At 40.1% G+C, this 14,538-nt stretch overlaps 2 protein-coding genes across 6 annotated transcripts in view; one reads left to right on the top strand and one right to left on the bottom strand.

The window, feature by feature from the left end:
- FRY (FRY microtubule binding protein) overlaps positions 1 to 11,143 on the top strand; it is a 220,719-nt gene extending 209,576 nt beyond the window's left edge. For 4 of the 5 annotated variants that reach the window (XM_058839060.1, XM_058839069.1, XM_058839052.1 and 1 more), the window contains 4 exons: positions 3,829 to 3,846; positions 7,377 to 7,487; positions 8,951 to 9,144; positions 9,688 to 11,143. In XM_058839060.1, coding sequence (XP_058695043.1) covers positions 3,829 to 3,846; positions 7,377 to 7,487; positions 8,951 to 9,144; positions 9,688 to 9,946 — 582 coding nt within the window. In that variant the 3' untranslated portion in view covers positions 9,947 to 11,143. The remainder of the gene's footprint in view (positions 1 to 3,828; positions 3,847 to 7,376; positions 7,488 to 8,950; positions 9,145 to 9,687) is intronic. The other variant, XM_058839045.1, reaches the window with a different exon arrangement.
- Positions 11,144 to 11,735: 592 nt separating this feature from the next.
- Positions 11,736 to 13,879, bottom strand: ZAR1L (zygote arrest 1 like). Its single transcript, XM_058835631.1, has 4 exons — positions 13,283 to 13,879; positions 12,786 to 12,878; positions 12,564 to 12,638; positions 11,736 to 12,160 (listed from the first exon to the last, which is right to left on the bottom strand). Exons 1-4 carry the CDS (start codon positions 13,877 to 13,879, stop codon positions 12,017 to 12,019), a joined length of 909 nt encoding a protein of 302 aa, XP_058691614.1. The 3' UTR covers positions 11,736 to 12,016.
- Between the last annotated feature and the right edge of the window lie 659 nt (positions 13,880 to 14,538).

Here is a 14,538-nt window from a genome sequence, read left to right as displayed (position 1 = left end):
AATAATTGTAGGGGGGAAAAAAAGTCTTTTTTACAGTGGTAGTCACAATGGAACCTGCCCAGACTCTCAAACTCATTGAGGTTTAGTCTAGGGCCACAATCCTTCAGAAAACTTCTGTCCTAAAAAAAAAAAAAATTGTTTAGCCAAGCACAAAAACAGGCTACTCTTGGAAAAGGTTCAGAATTAATTGTAAGGAAGAAAAAGCAGCAGCTTGCTCTACAGAAAGCAGAAACCTTTGATTCTTAGAACTCCCCACCTGGTAAAAAGCTTGAGGGGAAACCAGACCCCTTTACAGATGAGACAGATGTGAGACCAAATTCAGCATTGTCACAAGTGGTTGCGTCACAAATGCCTCCTGATGCTGGTAACTAATTTGGCACAGTTTCTCTAATCAGATCTTATTTCAAAATAATTGCACATAATTTGTTGACTATTGTTACTGTTACTGAAAATGGGCAAAGGCAAAAATTGCTTATTCTGACATTAAAGAAGCTTGAAATAGAAGTTGTCTAGGTCAGCTGCTAGAGCTAGCAACTTTTCTGAAATCGGGTAAAAGCTTCATGTCCCAGAATGTCTTCCCCCTGCCTTATTTTTGCAACAGATTACATGATTTGGATGTGTGTGATTTGTAAGTTTTGATGTTAGTTTGAGCAACAGAGTCTCAATGACATAGGAGTCAATTCATAGACAAAAGATAACTGCACATGCCATTGTGCTGTCAGTGCAGGTGTTAGTTCTGGATGAGTACAGCTATCAGTACATTCTTCAGCCTTATTAAGAAAGAAGTTTTTTTTAATCTAGTCGAAGACTGGGTTGCTTTGTTTCTTTGTTTGCCGTTCTGGAAAAACTGTATTTGGGAGATCCTCTTTTTCTTGTCATTTAACACTGCTAATTCATATAAGTATTTATTTCCCAATGAGACATTCAGTTTACTCTCTAAGTCCAAAGTCAATATACACCTTTCTCTAACCTTCCTCACCACAAGCTAATGGATGTGGGCTTTGCAAACTCAAACCGTTAATGGATATTTAAAACGTGCTGCACTGCATAAAAATTTGTACCCAAAAATCAGAATATACCTGCTGCTGTGAGTTTCCCTGTGGCAACAGGTACAATCACTCCAGGCCACCAATAAGGCTGGAGGTGTACAGTCATCTGGAGCTGAGTTGAGATACAGTAAAGGCATGGCGAGGCTACGGTTAAACTAGAAATTCTTAATAGTCAATTATCTGACTGTTGTTTGACAGATCCATGGTTCAACAGTGTGGTAAAATTGGCCCAGGTAGGCAGCTTTTCTAAAGGATGAACACAGCTGTGTGTAGATTTCCCCATGCAGAATAGTTTCTGCTATGCTTCAAGTCCAGTGGATATTCAAGAGCACACAGCACACGCTGTTTTCTCTGTCTCTGGTATATATACAAGTTTGTGTATGTACTGAACTTCCTAGATCATGGGAAAAGGTTCATTCTGCTGACATGTTAAGGCAAATAGAACACCTTAATAAAATGCACTTGCATTTAATAAACCCTTGCATGCAGTGGTTATTTTCTTATGCTGGGACTCTCCCATGCCAGTAAATGACTGAAGACTGAACTAATTATGTAACTGTCATCTCTTTTCAGTATATAAAAATGATTCCTTAAAAAAGCAAGAAAATCTGAGATCTAAAAATTAGTGCCTTGCTGTCTTCCTGGTCAGCTAACAGTACAAAGTTCCTATTCTAGGAATACAAAACTAAATCAAAGAGTTGTTGCTAGAGAGTGTGTCCTTCTTAGATGCTGCATTTACTGGCTGCTTAAAGAATGTGCAAATGATCCAAGTACTCTAAACTAATTTGGTGTTTTCAGCTGTCAAAACCACTGATTTTGTAGTGTCTATCAACTAATCTGAAACACTTCCCTTGCTCTAAGAATAAAACCAGAAGTTGAAAAGTGTGAAGTATAATCACTCCACCTGAACCCTTGCTGCTGCGGAATAAAAGAAATATCACTTAAGCCAGTATTTAACCTCTTTTCAACTTCCAAGGAATCTTTCATTTTATGCTGAAAGAGAGAGGAAGTTGCAGCCATGATATTGGACAGCAATATGGAGCTGAGCATCAGTACATTTTTTGTATCCAGTATATTTTCTTCCAGTGAAGAAGGGTTTTTCATGTAATGTGAAACCCCTTCCTCATCCCTTCTTTTTTGGCTTGCCCTGGTTTTGGAAGCAGTACAGAGGAGACAGTGTTTTCTGGCAAAAAAGACCATGGAATTCACTTATTTGCTGCTTCCGCCTCCCTCTTCCCCCCTTCTTTAAAGTAAATTCCATGGCAAATTAGAAATTATATATGGATTCCAGTGTTTCTGAAAGTCTAAGTGAAGCTTGGTGGCATGCTAAACTTCAGAGTAGCTTAAGAGAGACAACAAGATCTGAAAAGCACAAGCCAGCACACCTGTGAGTTTACTGGAACACGGTGATCTGTCTGTTCTTGTCCTTCTATCTTGAATTTAGCTTTGTAAAGCTTCATTTATGAGAACAGCATGAAAGCCAAGCTATAAAGGGTTTTTTTGAAGAGTACTAAATAGAAGAAGAAACTATTCAAACAATGTTAAAGGCAAAAATTAAGCATCACAAGAGCTTAAAGCTTAGTTTGTCACGGTTTTAGAAAAAAGTAGCGCATAGTTTGGGGTAACACTTTTCATGTATATATTTTAATAGTAAGTCAAATGTAAAGAAAACAGAATTAAATACTCTGTTAGGCTCATCAAAGTTAATATTATTTGACATTTCTGAATTTTCTGCCTTTGTACTGATGGTAAGGTAAATAATTTTAATAAAAATTCCATATGCTTATTAACACTGTGTGCATATGCACTGACATCAGGCTATGACTGGGCAGATGTGGTTGTGTTTGTTACTTACAGCATTTACATGATGACTCTCTTCATGTAAAATGTAATGAGATTGTAATATTTATAAAATAAGAAAAGCTGCATTAAGCGAACATAGTGTGCAAATGTTAGTTCTTGGCAATGAAAAGAGGAACACTTATGTTTCAAAGAGAGCACTTAGTCCCCTAATCTTTGAAATGCAAATGTAAGTCAATTAGAATCTTTATTATTGCAACAGGACTTACACTGACATTTTAATAGCTTTATAATTATAAACCAGTGAATCATTACTGGTGAGAGGAATGGATATAAGGCTGTCTCAACTTGTGGCATTGCCATGTAGTTAAACAAAACCGGCATTTTCCATGCCTTTTTTTTACTTTATGATAGTCATAACTTGAAAGTTATATGCAAAACATTTCCATTGTAATGTGCCAAGTAATAAGCCCAGCAGCTATAAAACCTATCCTGCCAATTTCATTAGATCTATTTATCAAAAAATAGAAGTATTTTTAAACAGGAAAATATGTAGAAATAGCAAAGTTCAGTTTTGTTCACCTCTTGAAAATACTTCCTAATTTTTTTAGTCCTATGAGCTCTTTTTAATCAGAAATAAACCAAAGTTAAATAAAAGTATTATTTCAAGAGTTTTCTAACACTATTTCACTGTAAGTTCTTGAGCTACTGGGTGGGATAAATCTAAACTAATAAATCTGAAGATCTAACTGAGGATATTTAGACTGGAATTTACCATTAGAATTAAAGCTTGATTTTATTAAGAACGCTCTGCATGTTGAATGTGATATTCCAACCAATCATCAGGTTGAGGCAAGCATTGCTAATACTGCTGACAAGTTATGCTATTACAGATGGGCTGTGCTTCCTATTGCATGCATTACACTGACACTATACTTTCTTTCCTTTCCTTTTCTCCTGTGCCATGCTTGCTGTGTAGCAAATGGAATCTCTTGCAGTAAGTTGAAGTTCTTTCATATTTTTTTGTCCATCTGCGGATGGGCTAATACACCCCAATTCTACTGTTTTATTTCTAAGCATGTTTTCTTTTTTTGTTATAATTTTCCTATACAATATGTGGTTCTAAACGTGGTGACTAAAATAATTTGTGTTTTGTAAAATAATGTGTGTTTTGTGAAATCAAAAAAATACTGTGCCAAAATTTTGAAACTTTCATATGCTGTTTCAAATGGTCATTTGCATACATTTTTACAAATCAAGTTTTTGAATGGATGTAATATCCTGGGGCAGGAAACATTTTTTATTATTTTAAAATTAATGGTTTTCAATTTTTCCTAGTGAAAAACTGCAGTTTATAGTTGGCAGTTACATTTCAAATGAGTTTTGTGTATATGTTGATGAACAGTTTCATCACTATTGATTTCTAATACTTAGGAAGAACAAAAATTGAGTTGCTTTATACAGTAACTGAGTCAAACAAGAACCATTAGCTTGATCTTAGTTTGTTTTCATTCCAGTTAGCAGCCAGAAGGGTTCACCTGAACTGAACTACTGTTCTCCAAGGACAAAAAAAAAAATCCAGTGTTATATGCCAAGCTATCATGAGATTATTTTTTTTTTAATTATGTTATGCTTGTTTTCAATTAATTATTAACTCCCTGACAGTTCCAACTATATGTGTTTGTAACTGCTATGTAGCGTTGCCAGGTCTCCAAAATTTGAATAGAGTGAATTTGATCCCTGCTGGGGAACCTCAGGCTGTGTCCCTACTTGCGAACTGAACAGGACCAGGGAAGAAGTGAGTGTCCCTGGGCTGGCACTCACTTGGGTGAGCGGTCAGCACCTTCCCTGGCTGGGCCACCAGCCAGCTCCTGACACGCCTGAGCATGGTTTGAGAGAAGACAGAAGCCAGAGACATCTCTACACAATTACAAATTTGGCAGTGCTCTGTGCCCCTGGTTACAGAGAACGGCCCCTGGGCAGGTTTATTTCACTGGCGGTGTTCCTCATGCCCTACCTCTTTGTTCTGATAGGCTTTGTTCCTGTCCACAAGTCAGTTCTGCCCTAGCACATCTGCTCCCCGCCACGGATCTGCTGGGCCTTCTTCCTGCATTTGTGGGTCTTTGTTGTCATATCCAGTCTGGTGGGATCATAGAATGGTTTGAGTTGGAAGGCACCTTAAAGATCATATAGTTCCAATCCCCCTGCCATAGGCAAGGACACCTTCCACTAGACCAGGTTGCTGAAAACCTCATCCAACGTGGTCTTGAACATTTACAGGGGTAAGGCATCCACAACTTCTCTAGACAACCTGTTCCAGTGCATCACTACCCTCCATGTAAAGAAGTTCTTCCTAACATCTAATCTAAATCTCTTCTCTTTTTGTTTAAAGATTTTTCCCCTTGTCCTACCACGATCTGCCTTTGTAAAAAAGTTTCTCTCCATGTTTTATATATGCCCCTTTAAGGTTATAATAAGATCTTCCTGGATCCTTCTCTTCTCCAGGCTAAACCCTATCAGTCTGTCTTCACAGGAGAGGTGCTCCTGATGCTCCCCAGGATGTGGTTTGTCTTCTGGGCTGTGAGCACACACTGCTGGCTCATGTTCAGCTCTTCATCCATGAGAACTCCACAGGACTGCTCTCAATGAGTTCCTCTCCCAGTGTGTGCTCATGTCTGGGATTGCCCCAGTGCAGGTGCAGCCCCTTTTATTTGGACTTGTTGAACTTCATTAGGTTCTCATGGGCCCACTTGTGTTTGTCCACATCCTCCTGGATGGCATCCCATCCTTCTGTGTCATCTGCAGACTTGCTGAAGGACTCCTCCTTGCTGAAATGCCTCCTTTCCATTTGAGACATGAAGACTCTGATTAAACATAACGACAGAGATACCATATCCAGAATGGCACAGAGCTCAGACCAGGCAAATTTATAGTGCTGAGCTCTGCTGCTGTGGTGGTGCTGAGGTGTGAGCAGCCCCATCTGCCTGGCCTTCAGCAGGACAAACCCTGCTAGGCTGGTACCTGCTGGCTTGGGACTATCCTCCTGCTCCCACTTTCCTCCATAAACCCTGTTTAGAAGGAGACTAGCTCATGCCTCATCTTGGCAGTGCCCTTGGCTGTGTGTTCACAGATGGGTAGTTGATGTCCACCTCACCCTTATGAACAAAGATAAAATTTCATTTTGACCTTAGCCCCTCAGCCTTGTGAGGCTGGTACAGAAATTTGGGGAACTGGAACACTTAACTGTGGTTCTAATTTTGCCTTGTTAATAAAAAATGTGACACTTAAATGTTGAATCATATGTAAATAAAACTCTTCAGTGAAATTAACATTTATAATGTACTTAAAGTACTTTCTATTAGTGTTTGTGCTGACATTTGCACAGTCCCAAATTCAGCAAAGAGCTGCAGCACGTGCTGGTAACTAAGCCTGTATGAAGTGCTCTAAAGAAGCAAACATAAATAGCTTCTTCTTTTCTGCCAGTTTTGGCATGAAACTCTGCTTTAGTTCCTCCAAACAGATGGGAATATCACTGATACTTCCACTGACCCTTGGTCACGGTGTCTGTCACAGTGGGCAAATCAAATAGGGTTGGAAGTCTGTAAGGCTTTCCTGGCAAAGGGTCAGTACAAGGTCAGGACTTGTACTTGCAGGATTTTCACTTTTTATATAATTAGCTGAAGATTAAATGTTCCTCCCCTCTTCACCAGGATCCAGCTGCGGAACTACAAGATTCCCCTCCTGTTAGGCGCAAGAATACTAGGAACCATAGGCATATTAACTTGACCTCTCTGGCAGCTGTGCCCATCACCCATTATTTCAATGTGTCTGACATCTTTTATTTCATGCTGCACTTCACACTGGAAGAAACAAGTGAATATTCATAGAGCAGTATCTACTTAATGTGGCAGAATACTTCATAGAAGCCAAATATCCTCTTACACTTTAAACTCCATCCATCTGTTGTATAGTTTCTTTAGGATGGTGGAAAATCCATGAGCAGAGTTTTAAGTTCCAGGGCTGGCATTTCCTCCTTCTCACTCCTAGACAGATTTATCACCTCTGTTTCTGTCTCCTCAGAGGAGCAGGCAGGAGCTTTGACCATCTTGGACAACTATTTCACAACTTCTCTCTTAGATTTCCATCCCTTAGAAGAGGTCTTCGACTGTATCTGAAATTCAGGAGTTTCATGTTCAGTGCAGGAAAGTCACTTCCCCTCTATTCTGTCTCTTCTTTCCAGCTGCAAACTGGAGACAGAGTGAAGCTAACCAAAAGAGAATGTTTTGAGGCTGATGCTGACATGTGCTAACTGAGAGCTAGCTGTTATAATTTTATTTTCAAAGTCTTATATGACTTAGATGCAGAAGAAAAATCATTACTTATTTTCTGAAAATACCATATGATCATACTCCAGTAAAATAATGTTTTTGAGAACAAACTATCTCAATGTGTCTTGTTAGTTATCAAAAATTATCTAAACTCACTAATATTTATTAATTTTTTCTTCTCTTACAAATCTTTCCTTAGCAATTGGAACTCTGTCAGAGATTATATAAACTGCACTTCCAGCTGCTGTTGCTTTTTCAGTCCTACTGTAAACTTATTGGACAAGTGCACGAAGTGAGTTCCATGCCAGAGGTATGTAACAAACTACAAAGTCCTATACTGAAAATTCCTCTTTATTTTCATGTTCTTATTTTTTCTTTCTATGGGTTTAACAACAAGAATCACACAATTTCACCCTGACTATAAATCTGCAGGCATACATAATCAACTAAATCCCTTAATGTCTTGTATTTTTAATTTGTAGTGTTTACAGGCCTTTTTCTTTAAATATTTTTGGCATGGCACACTCTCACTTTTGACCCAAACAGTTTTTTGGTTTCAGATTAATCCATGTATCTTACTTTAAAAAAAAAACTTCAGAAGAACAGTACTGTTAGTCAAATTTATTTTCAGCAGTTGCTTAAAATATGTAACACTTCGAAACATCTTTGAAGTGATCACTTTAAGATTGATTATTATCATTTAAGGAAAGATTTAACTTACCATTCCATGTGTATTTTTCTCCTGGTAAGGAAGAAGATGTATGTATTTTCAACTATTGAGGAGAAAAAGTTGTTGTATTCCTTTGTAAAATAAAATTTGAAGCTATTACATGTATTTTATGACATTTTCTAGCAATTTAGAGATGGCCTATAAATGGAAATCGTTATATCAGATGTACTGTTGGAGTAAAAAAGAGTTTGAATATTTATTGCATCTTAAGGATACAATAAATTGTATGTTGTGAAGGCTGGCTCACAATGTGACTGGGCTGTTCACTTCTAAGAGAAGATAGAACAATAGGCACCTAACTACTTCTAGAGCAGTCTAAGTGTTAGAAATATTTTGTATTCCTTATAATTTATTTCTGTAACTGTATTTCACAGCTATAACTTTGTTAAATTGCTGATAATAAGGTGGCCCACGGAACTGGAAAACAATTGTACAAAGAATAGCTATTTCACTGTGACATTTGCATATTTTGCTGTAGCATAAGCTTTTACTTGAAGGAAATTCCATTGCTAGCTCATGTGACAGTGGTTATTTTTAGCATGTAGGAGCATGAAAAAGTAAATCCTTAGAAATTATTAACTTACTAATTATCTATGAATTTTGTGTGGTATTAACTTTTCAGCCTGAGAAAGGGTTATACAATTCCCATCCATCTGTTAATAGTGTCAGATGCTGCATATATTTTGTAAATAAATATCAGCATCTTGCTAGGAGAAGCACATTTTCTTCCTCTCTTCCACTATGATGTGAAAAAAAGTAGCAAGGGTGAAAAATAAAAGCTTGATTAGATATGCTCCTGCATTTTAGCAAGCCAGAATTACAGCGTAATGTTAAAGGATGCACAAAGGTAAAAAAAAAACAAAACTGTAGTGTACTTTTTCCCTATGTTGTACAGACATCAAGAAATGTCCTTGTATTAAATTGGGGTCTTTTCCATGATATGTACATCCAATGTAATAGTAAGGACAAACCTGAAGTACCTACTCCATGTGGGGCTTATGGAGAATGAAAATACCCATCTCTCATTTTTCTTCTTGAAACAGCTGTTAAATATGTCAAGAGAGCTGAGTGAGCTGAAGAAAAATCTGAAGGATGCTACTGCTGCAATCGCAGCTGAGCCTCTGACAACAGAATCTGAGCCCACATTCAACTCTACTGAAGCAGCTATTCAGTCCATGCTGGAGTGTTTGAAAAACAATGAACTTGTTAAAGCTGTCAGACAAATAAGAGAATGCAGGCAAGTTTTACTACATCATTCATATTAGGCATTCGTGTTATTAGAAAAGTATGCATTTATTATCTTCCTAACAAAATGTAATGCACAGGATCAGCATAATTAATTAATTGTTTCAGCAAGGTACTGGCTTTTGGACAGGTGTGCCACAGGTAACTATCAAACATATGCTTGCAACAATTAAGATGCTTAATTACATTCTGTAGATCAAAAGTCCTGTGAGGCTCTTAAGAATCTTTTTATTGAGTTAATTCCTTACAGGTGCATGTCATTGGCATGAGCTAACATTCAGCCCAGTTTCACTTACACCTATTTGAATGCATTTTCTTAAGCACATTTTTTAGATAATGGAAATTGCAATTTTATGTGTATTCAGTGCCTGATAGCAGAACATGAGTAACGAATGAGTGGTGTAAAACAGTGAGTTGCTTCAGGCTTTTATGCGTGTGCAAATCCATTCTTCTTTTAGAGATCTCTGTCACATAGCTTCTGTCTCTTCTAACAAACCCATAATGAAATACCTGTTCTTTTCCTGTTTCACTGCAGGATTTTGTGGCCCAATGATATCTTTGGAAGCAGCTCTGATGATGAAGTCCAGACTCTACTGAATATTTACTTCCGCCACCAAACCCTGGGTCAGACGGGCACCTATGCACTGGTGGGCTCCAACCAGAGCCTGACTGAAATCTGCACCAAGTTAATGGAACTGAACATAGAGATCCGTGACATGATTCGCAGAGCTCAGAGCTACCGGGTCATCAATACTTTTCTTCCAGACTCCAGTGTTTCCGGCACAAGTCTCTGACAGGACCCTTGGGCCCCCTTTCAAGCTGGGAGTGCTGCCCTGGGGGAGTGAGGTGGCTCGATGTCTTCTCAGCCTTACAAAGGTTTGGTCAAACTGTACTCACTCTTGTTACATTTAGGATTTCCTCTAAAAAGCGATGGGCTGAACTTCAAACACGTAGCAATACTGTAAGGACAGAGGTAGCATAGAGCACCGAGGACAACATCCTTTGTTCTGTGTTGCACAAAAACCAGTTAGCATTTCACTGAGCAACTGCAACTCACTACTGAAGAAGTGACTTCCATTGCATACCAAAGCCTACTACACTGAACAATACTTCCTTTATAGCAAATTAATTTTTGGTTGGCAAAAGTGCAATGTTTCCTTCACAAAATAGTATTTTTTGTTAAAAAAAAACAAAACTTGTACATTTTTTCCTTTTTTTTTTTTTTCTTATTTAGTTGAGTGAAGGATGGGCAGAATGAAGCTGGCCATGGAATCTCACAACTGTGTTGGTCAAAAGCTGAGAGCCTGTGTATATGAAACAAACTGTAAACAAACTATAATTTAATGTACACTGTAATTTGAATATGATTACTGTATCTTAAAACAATGAGCTGCTATGAAGTACATTTCCTAATGTTACTAGGCTACTGTCTCTGAAGGTACTGGATCATATTGCAGAGGTCTGTTCTTAGGCCCCCCCAAGGATCATGAAAGGTCTTGGTAGATTTTTTTTTTTTTTAATTAAGGACCTTGGCTGCTTTTTACTAGAGGTTTGCTTTTATGAATATATTTATACTATTAAAGGATGGTAGATATAATTTAACTTGCCATTTTGTAGAAGAAAGTCCCATCACAGAGTCAAATCTTTTGAACTGTTAAGCATGCATATTTTTATTTAATATAAATTTTCAGCATAAAAAGTAAAGATATTAACGTGAAATGCAAGTTCTCATGTTAAGTTTCTTCAAAGAGATGTCTTATTTTATTTGTAATGTATATATGAGTCATACTATGTTTTTCTTACATTTAACTGCTGTCCAGTGTTAAATGTATGCATGTAAATCTGTTGCACATCTGAGACACTTTTATTCTGACAATTATGTAACTTATTCACGATGTAAATACACTTAACCATTTTTGTGAAGTAACTCTGAAATTTGGATTAGTACATCCATTTAACTAAAGTATAAAGTCATATATAGTCACAACACAGTACGTGCTTGTTGTGAACATTGTGTTCTTGTCTGAATGAGTACTGTTGCACATGGTGTCCATGATCAGCAGCCCCCCAAAAGATACTTGGCTCCTGGTTTATGCTGAAACCATTCATAGATAATTAACGAGAAATGTAACTGCAGCCTGACCAAAAAAAAAAAAAAACCCAAAAAAAACTCAGCATGGACAATTACAACAGCAAAAGTAGTCTAATTGGTCTTCCACTGACTGTGAAAACCACCCAACTTCCTTCTACCCTAAAGAGTATTTTTTACACTATCAGGCATTCAAGAGTTTTTTTTCCCCTCCTCATTTCAAACATGGGCAGCTTACATACTTTTCCTTCCTATTTTGCAGCCATAGTCTTCTTCTGGGAGATAGTCTTTGGTTACCAAGCAGCTGTGGTTTTTTATATATACATTTGACAGAGGCAGGAGGAAGACAGATTTGCATTTATACCAGACTTTATGCTCCAGACAATTTGCACCTTCCACCCTAGTTCAGTTTGAGTGACAGAAAGAAAAAACTTGCTAGTGTGAAAATCTTACTTAAGCTTAAATCTTTTTTATTGTAGCGTGTCCTGAAGACATCAAAACAAAGTTTACTATCTTTAGGAAATCAAATAGGTTGCTTCCTTACACATACACTTTCCTCTTTCATCTAAGGAAGATGAAACTAAGGGGTATCAAACTAGTGCCAACTTTTATTGTTATTTACAGCATGCATACAGGGAAATTACATACTTTAAGTTACTATACTTTACAATAATGCCAAAGTCTTCATCCATTATCCAATGCCAGGTCAAAAGCCTTAAGTCAAAACATTGCAATAGACAAAGTGCAAAGCACAAAACAGAAGAGGGCACATGGATCAGACAATGTATTTGAAGCTATAAGTGCTATCGCAGGACAGCCTTTTGCCTCTACAGCGGCCACAGAGTTCTTGGCGATGAGGTCTCTTGAGATCAATATGTCTCTTCCTCTGAGGGCAAGAACAACGAGTCTTGGAACAGATCTTAAGGAACAAAGATATGTTAGTAGTAGTAGATCCAAGAGGATGCACTTCGCATTAGACTAACATTCAGTTTTCTTTAATCACAGCAACTCACTGGGGCTGATGCACTTAAGAGCTCTTGTGCTAAAAACCCTGTGGATTTAAGGTGAAAGAGTTTTCTCACCCAGAAGCACAAAACCCTACCATACACACAGCAAGCCATAACGCGGTATGAAAACTGTTTATGTAAGGCATCCAGGGGAGGAAGGAAGCCTACCCTAAGACATTTCCCAAATAACACCTCCTAGTATTTTGATGAAATCAAGTTTTCTTCCAGATAAAGTCAATGTCAAATTCAACAATAATATTAGTGTATATATATATGATAACACCTGACAGTCTTAATGAAGTACAGTTAGCTTACCTGGCACTGGATTGCTTCCACTCGATAGGGATTGAAGCTCTTTTGGCATTTGCGACAGAGCTGCTTGAAGTACACCTGAAAAAAAAAGAAAGTTCTGTTAGCATAAAAACTTACTCAAGGTGTTCCACACAGGTACCTAAATTTATGCCCAAACATCTCATTTGTCAGAGACTTTATGCCATTCTTATGAGTCTCAGGAGCAAGAAATTTCTTGTTAACTACCTTGTTGCTTCCAGAAATGCACCACACATAAGCACTCTCCCATCTGGTCTTGCAGTCTTTGCAGTGGAAATAGCCATACTTCTGTTCCAAGAACTGCAGAGACAAAGTTCACTGAGCATCCTCCAGCACGGTGAGAACACCCAGCCCAGCTCCCTCACTACTGCTCCCCTGGGATGGTGAGACACTGAAAAAGGTTGCCCAGGAGGCCATACAAAAATATTTGAAGCCCTATTGAGTGGGGCTTTGAGCAACACGGTCTAGTGGGTGGCATCCCTGCCCACGGAAGGGAGGCTGCAACTGGACGATCTTTAAGGGCCCTTCCAACCCAAACCATTCTGCCACGCTTTGAGCCACACATGTGGGTTTTTGCAGGCTGGAGGCTCTTCTGCTCCAGGTGAGACAGAGCCAGCCCAGGGCAGGACAGTGACCATGCTGCTCATGAGGTGACTTCTGGCCGCCCTGCTTGAGGGTTCGACCCCCGCCCCATCCCAGCGCACCTGGAAGGCAGCTCTCTGCCTGGGAGCCGCCGTCTCCTCTCGCCGCGTCCCCGCCGGCTCCTGCCGCGGCGGCAGCGCAGCCCCCGCCGGGCTCTCCTGCCGCTCCTCGCCGCCGTCTGTCCTCGGGGTCTCCTGGGTGGGCGCTGCCTTCTCCGGGGGCGGCGCGGCGTCGGGCAGCGCGAAGAGGCGGCGGTCGGGCGCGGGTGAGTAGAGGGCGAGGCGTCCCGGGGCGCGCAGGGCGGCGGGGCTGAGGGCGCGGGCGGGCGGCAGCGTGCGGGGCCCCAGCGAGCACTGCACGGCTGCATCGGCCCGCAGGCTCACCTGCACCGCCGCCTCCTTCGTGCTGGCCCGGCGCGGCCGCGGCCCCAGCGCGGGGCCCACCTGCGACAGCAGCGCCTGGAGCTGCGCCCGCCGGTAGCTGTCCAGGTAGTCGGAGGGCAGCGGCGTGAAGGGTCCCCCGAGGAAGGGGCTGATGCTGCCGCTCTTGCTCTGCTTCCAGCTGGGCTGCTTGGCCGCAGTGTCCCAGCCGCGGCCGACGGCGGGGCTGCTCCTGAAGTTCTGGTACGTGCTGAAGGGGGAACAGACAAAGCTGTCCATGATTATCGCCGCTGAAGGGTCAGCCCTACCTCTGCCTCTGCCCTGCTTTTATCTTACCTGGGGAGCTGATGATTGCTAATTGATGGGGAAAGTGGGGCCAGCTGGGGGAGCGGGAGCTGATGGCGGGGGAAGGCCGGCTAGCCTGCTTTCCTTGTGTGCCAGACTATAATAATGAAGAGATGTTATTCAGCCGCAGCTGGAAAACCATGGCCTGCGTAGCGAGGAGTAGCTTGCTTGATCACAGTTCTTTCTGCTTATGGTCTGAAAAGAAGGAAAAGGGGGTTTGGGAAACTAACAAAGTCCAGGTAAACTGGGTGTCCCCCGGGGTGCTGAGCAAAGACTTCAGGCAATTACATCTCTGAAAAGAAGGGTTTATCAGTATTAAAAAGTAAGAGCATCCTCCTTGTTCCATTACTTTGGGATTCTCTACCTGGAACTTTTTCTATCAACTGCTTTAGGAGAAGATGGAATATTCTTGTGTGTACAGACTGAAGTAAGGGAAAGCAGTGGCTTAATACCTGTATAATGAAGTAAGTGTTAGCAATACGAGCAAGTAATAAAAGCACGTGCATATTAGACTAATAGTCCTTCTTTCACAATTATATCACTTTAGTTCAATTTTAAGGTAATATAGTTAAAATAATGTAATTGAATCAACC

This window comes from Poecile atricapillus, chromosome 1, assembly GCF_030490865.1.
Source record: "Poecile atricapillus isolate bPoeAtr1 chromosome 1, bPoeAtr1.hap1, whole genome shotgun sequence".
In the NCBI taxonomy this organism is placed as follows: Eukaryota; Metazoa; Chordata; class Aves; order Passeriformes; family Paridae; genus Poecile; species Poecile atricapillus.
This window is presented reverse-complemented; position numbering and strand designations above follow the sequence as displayed.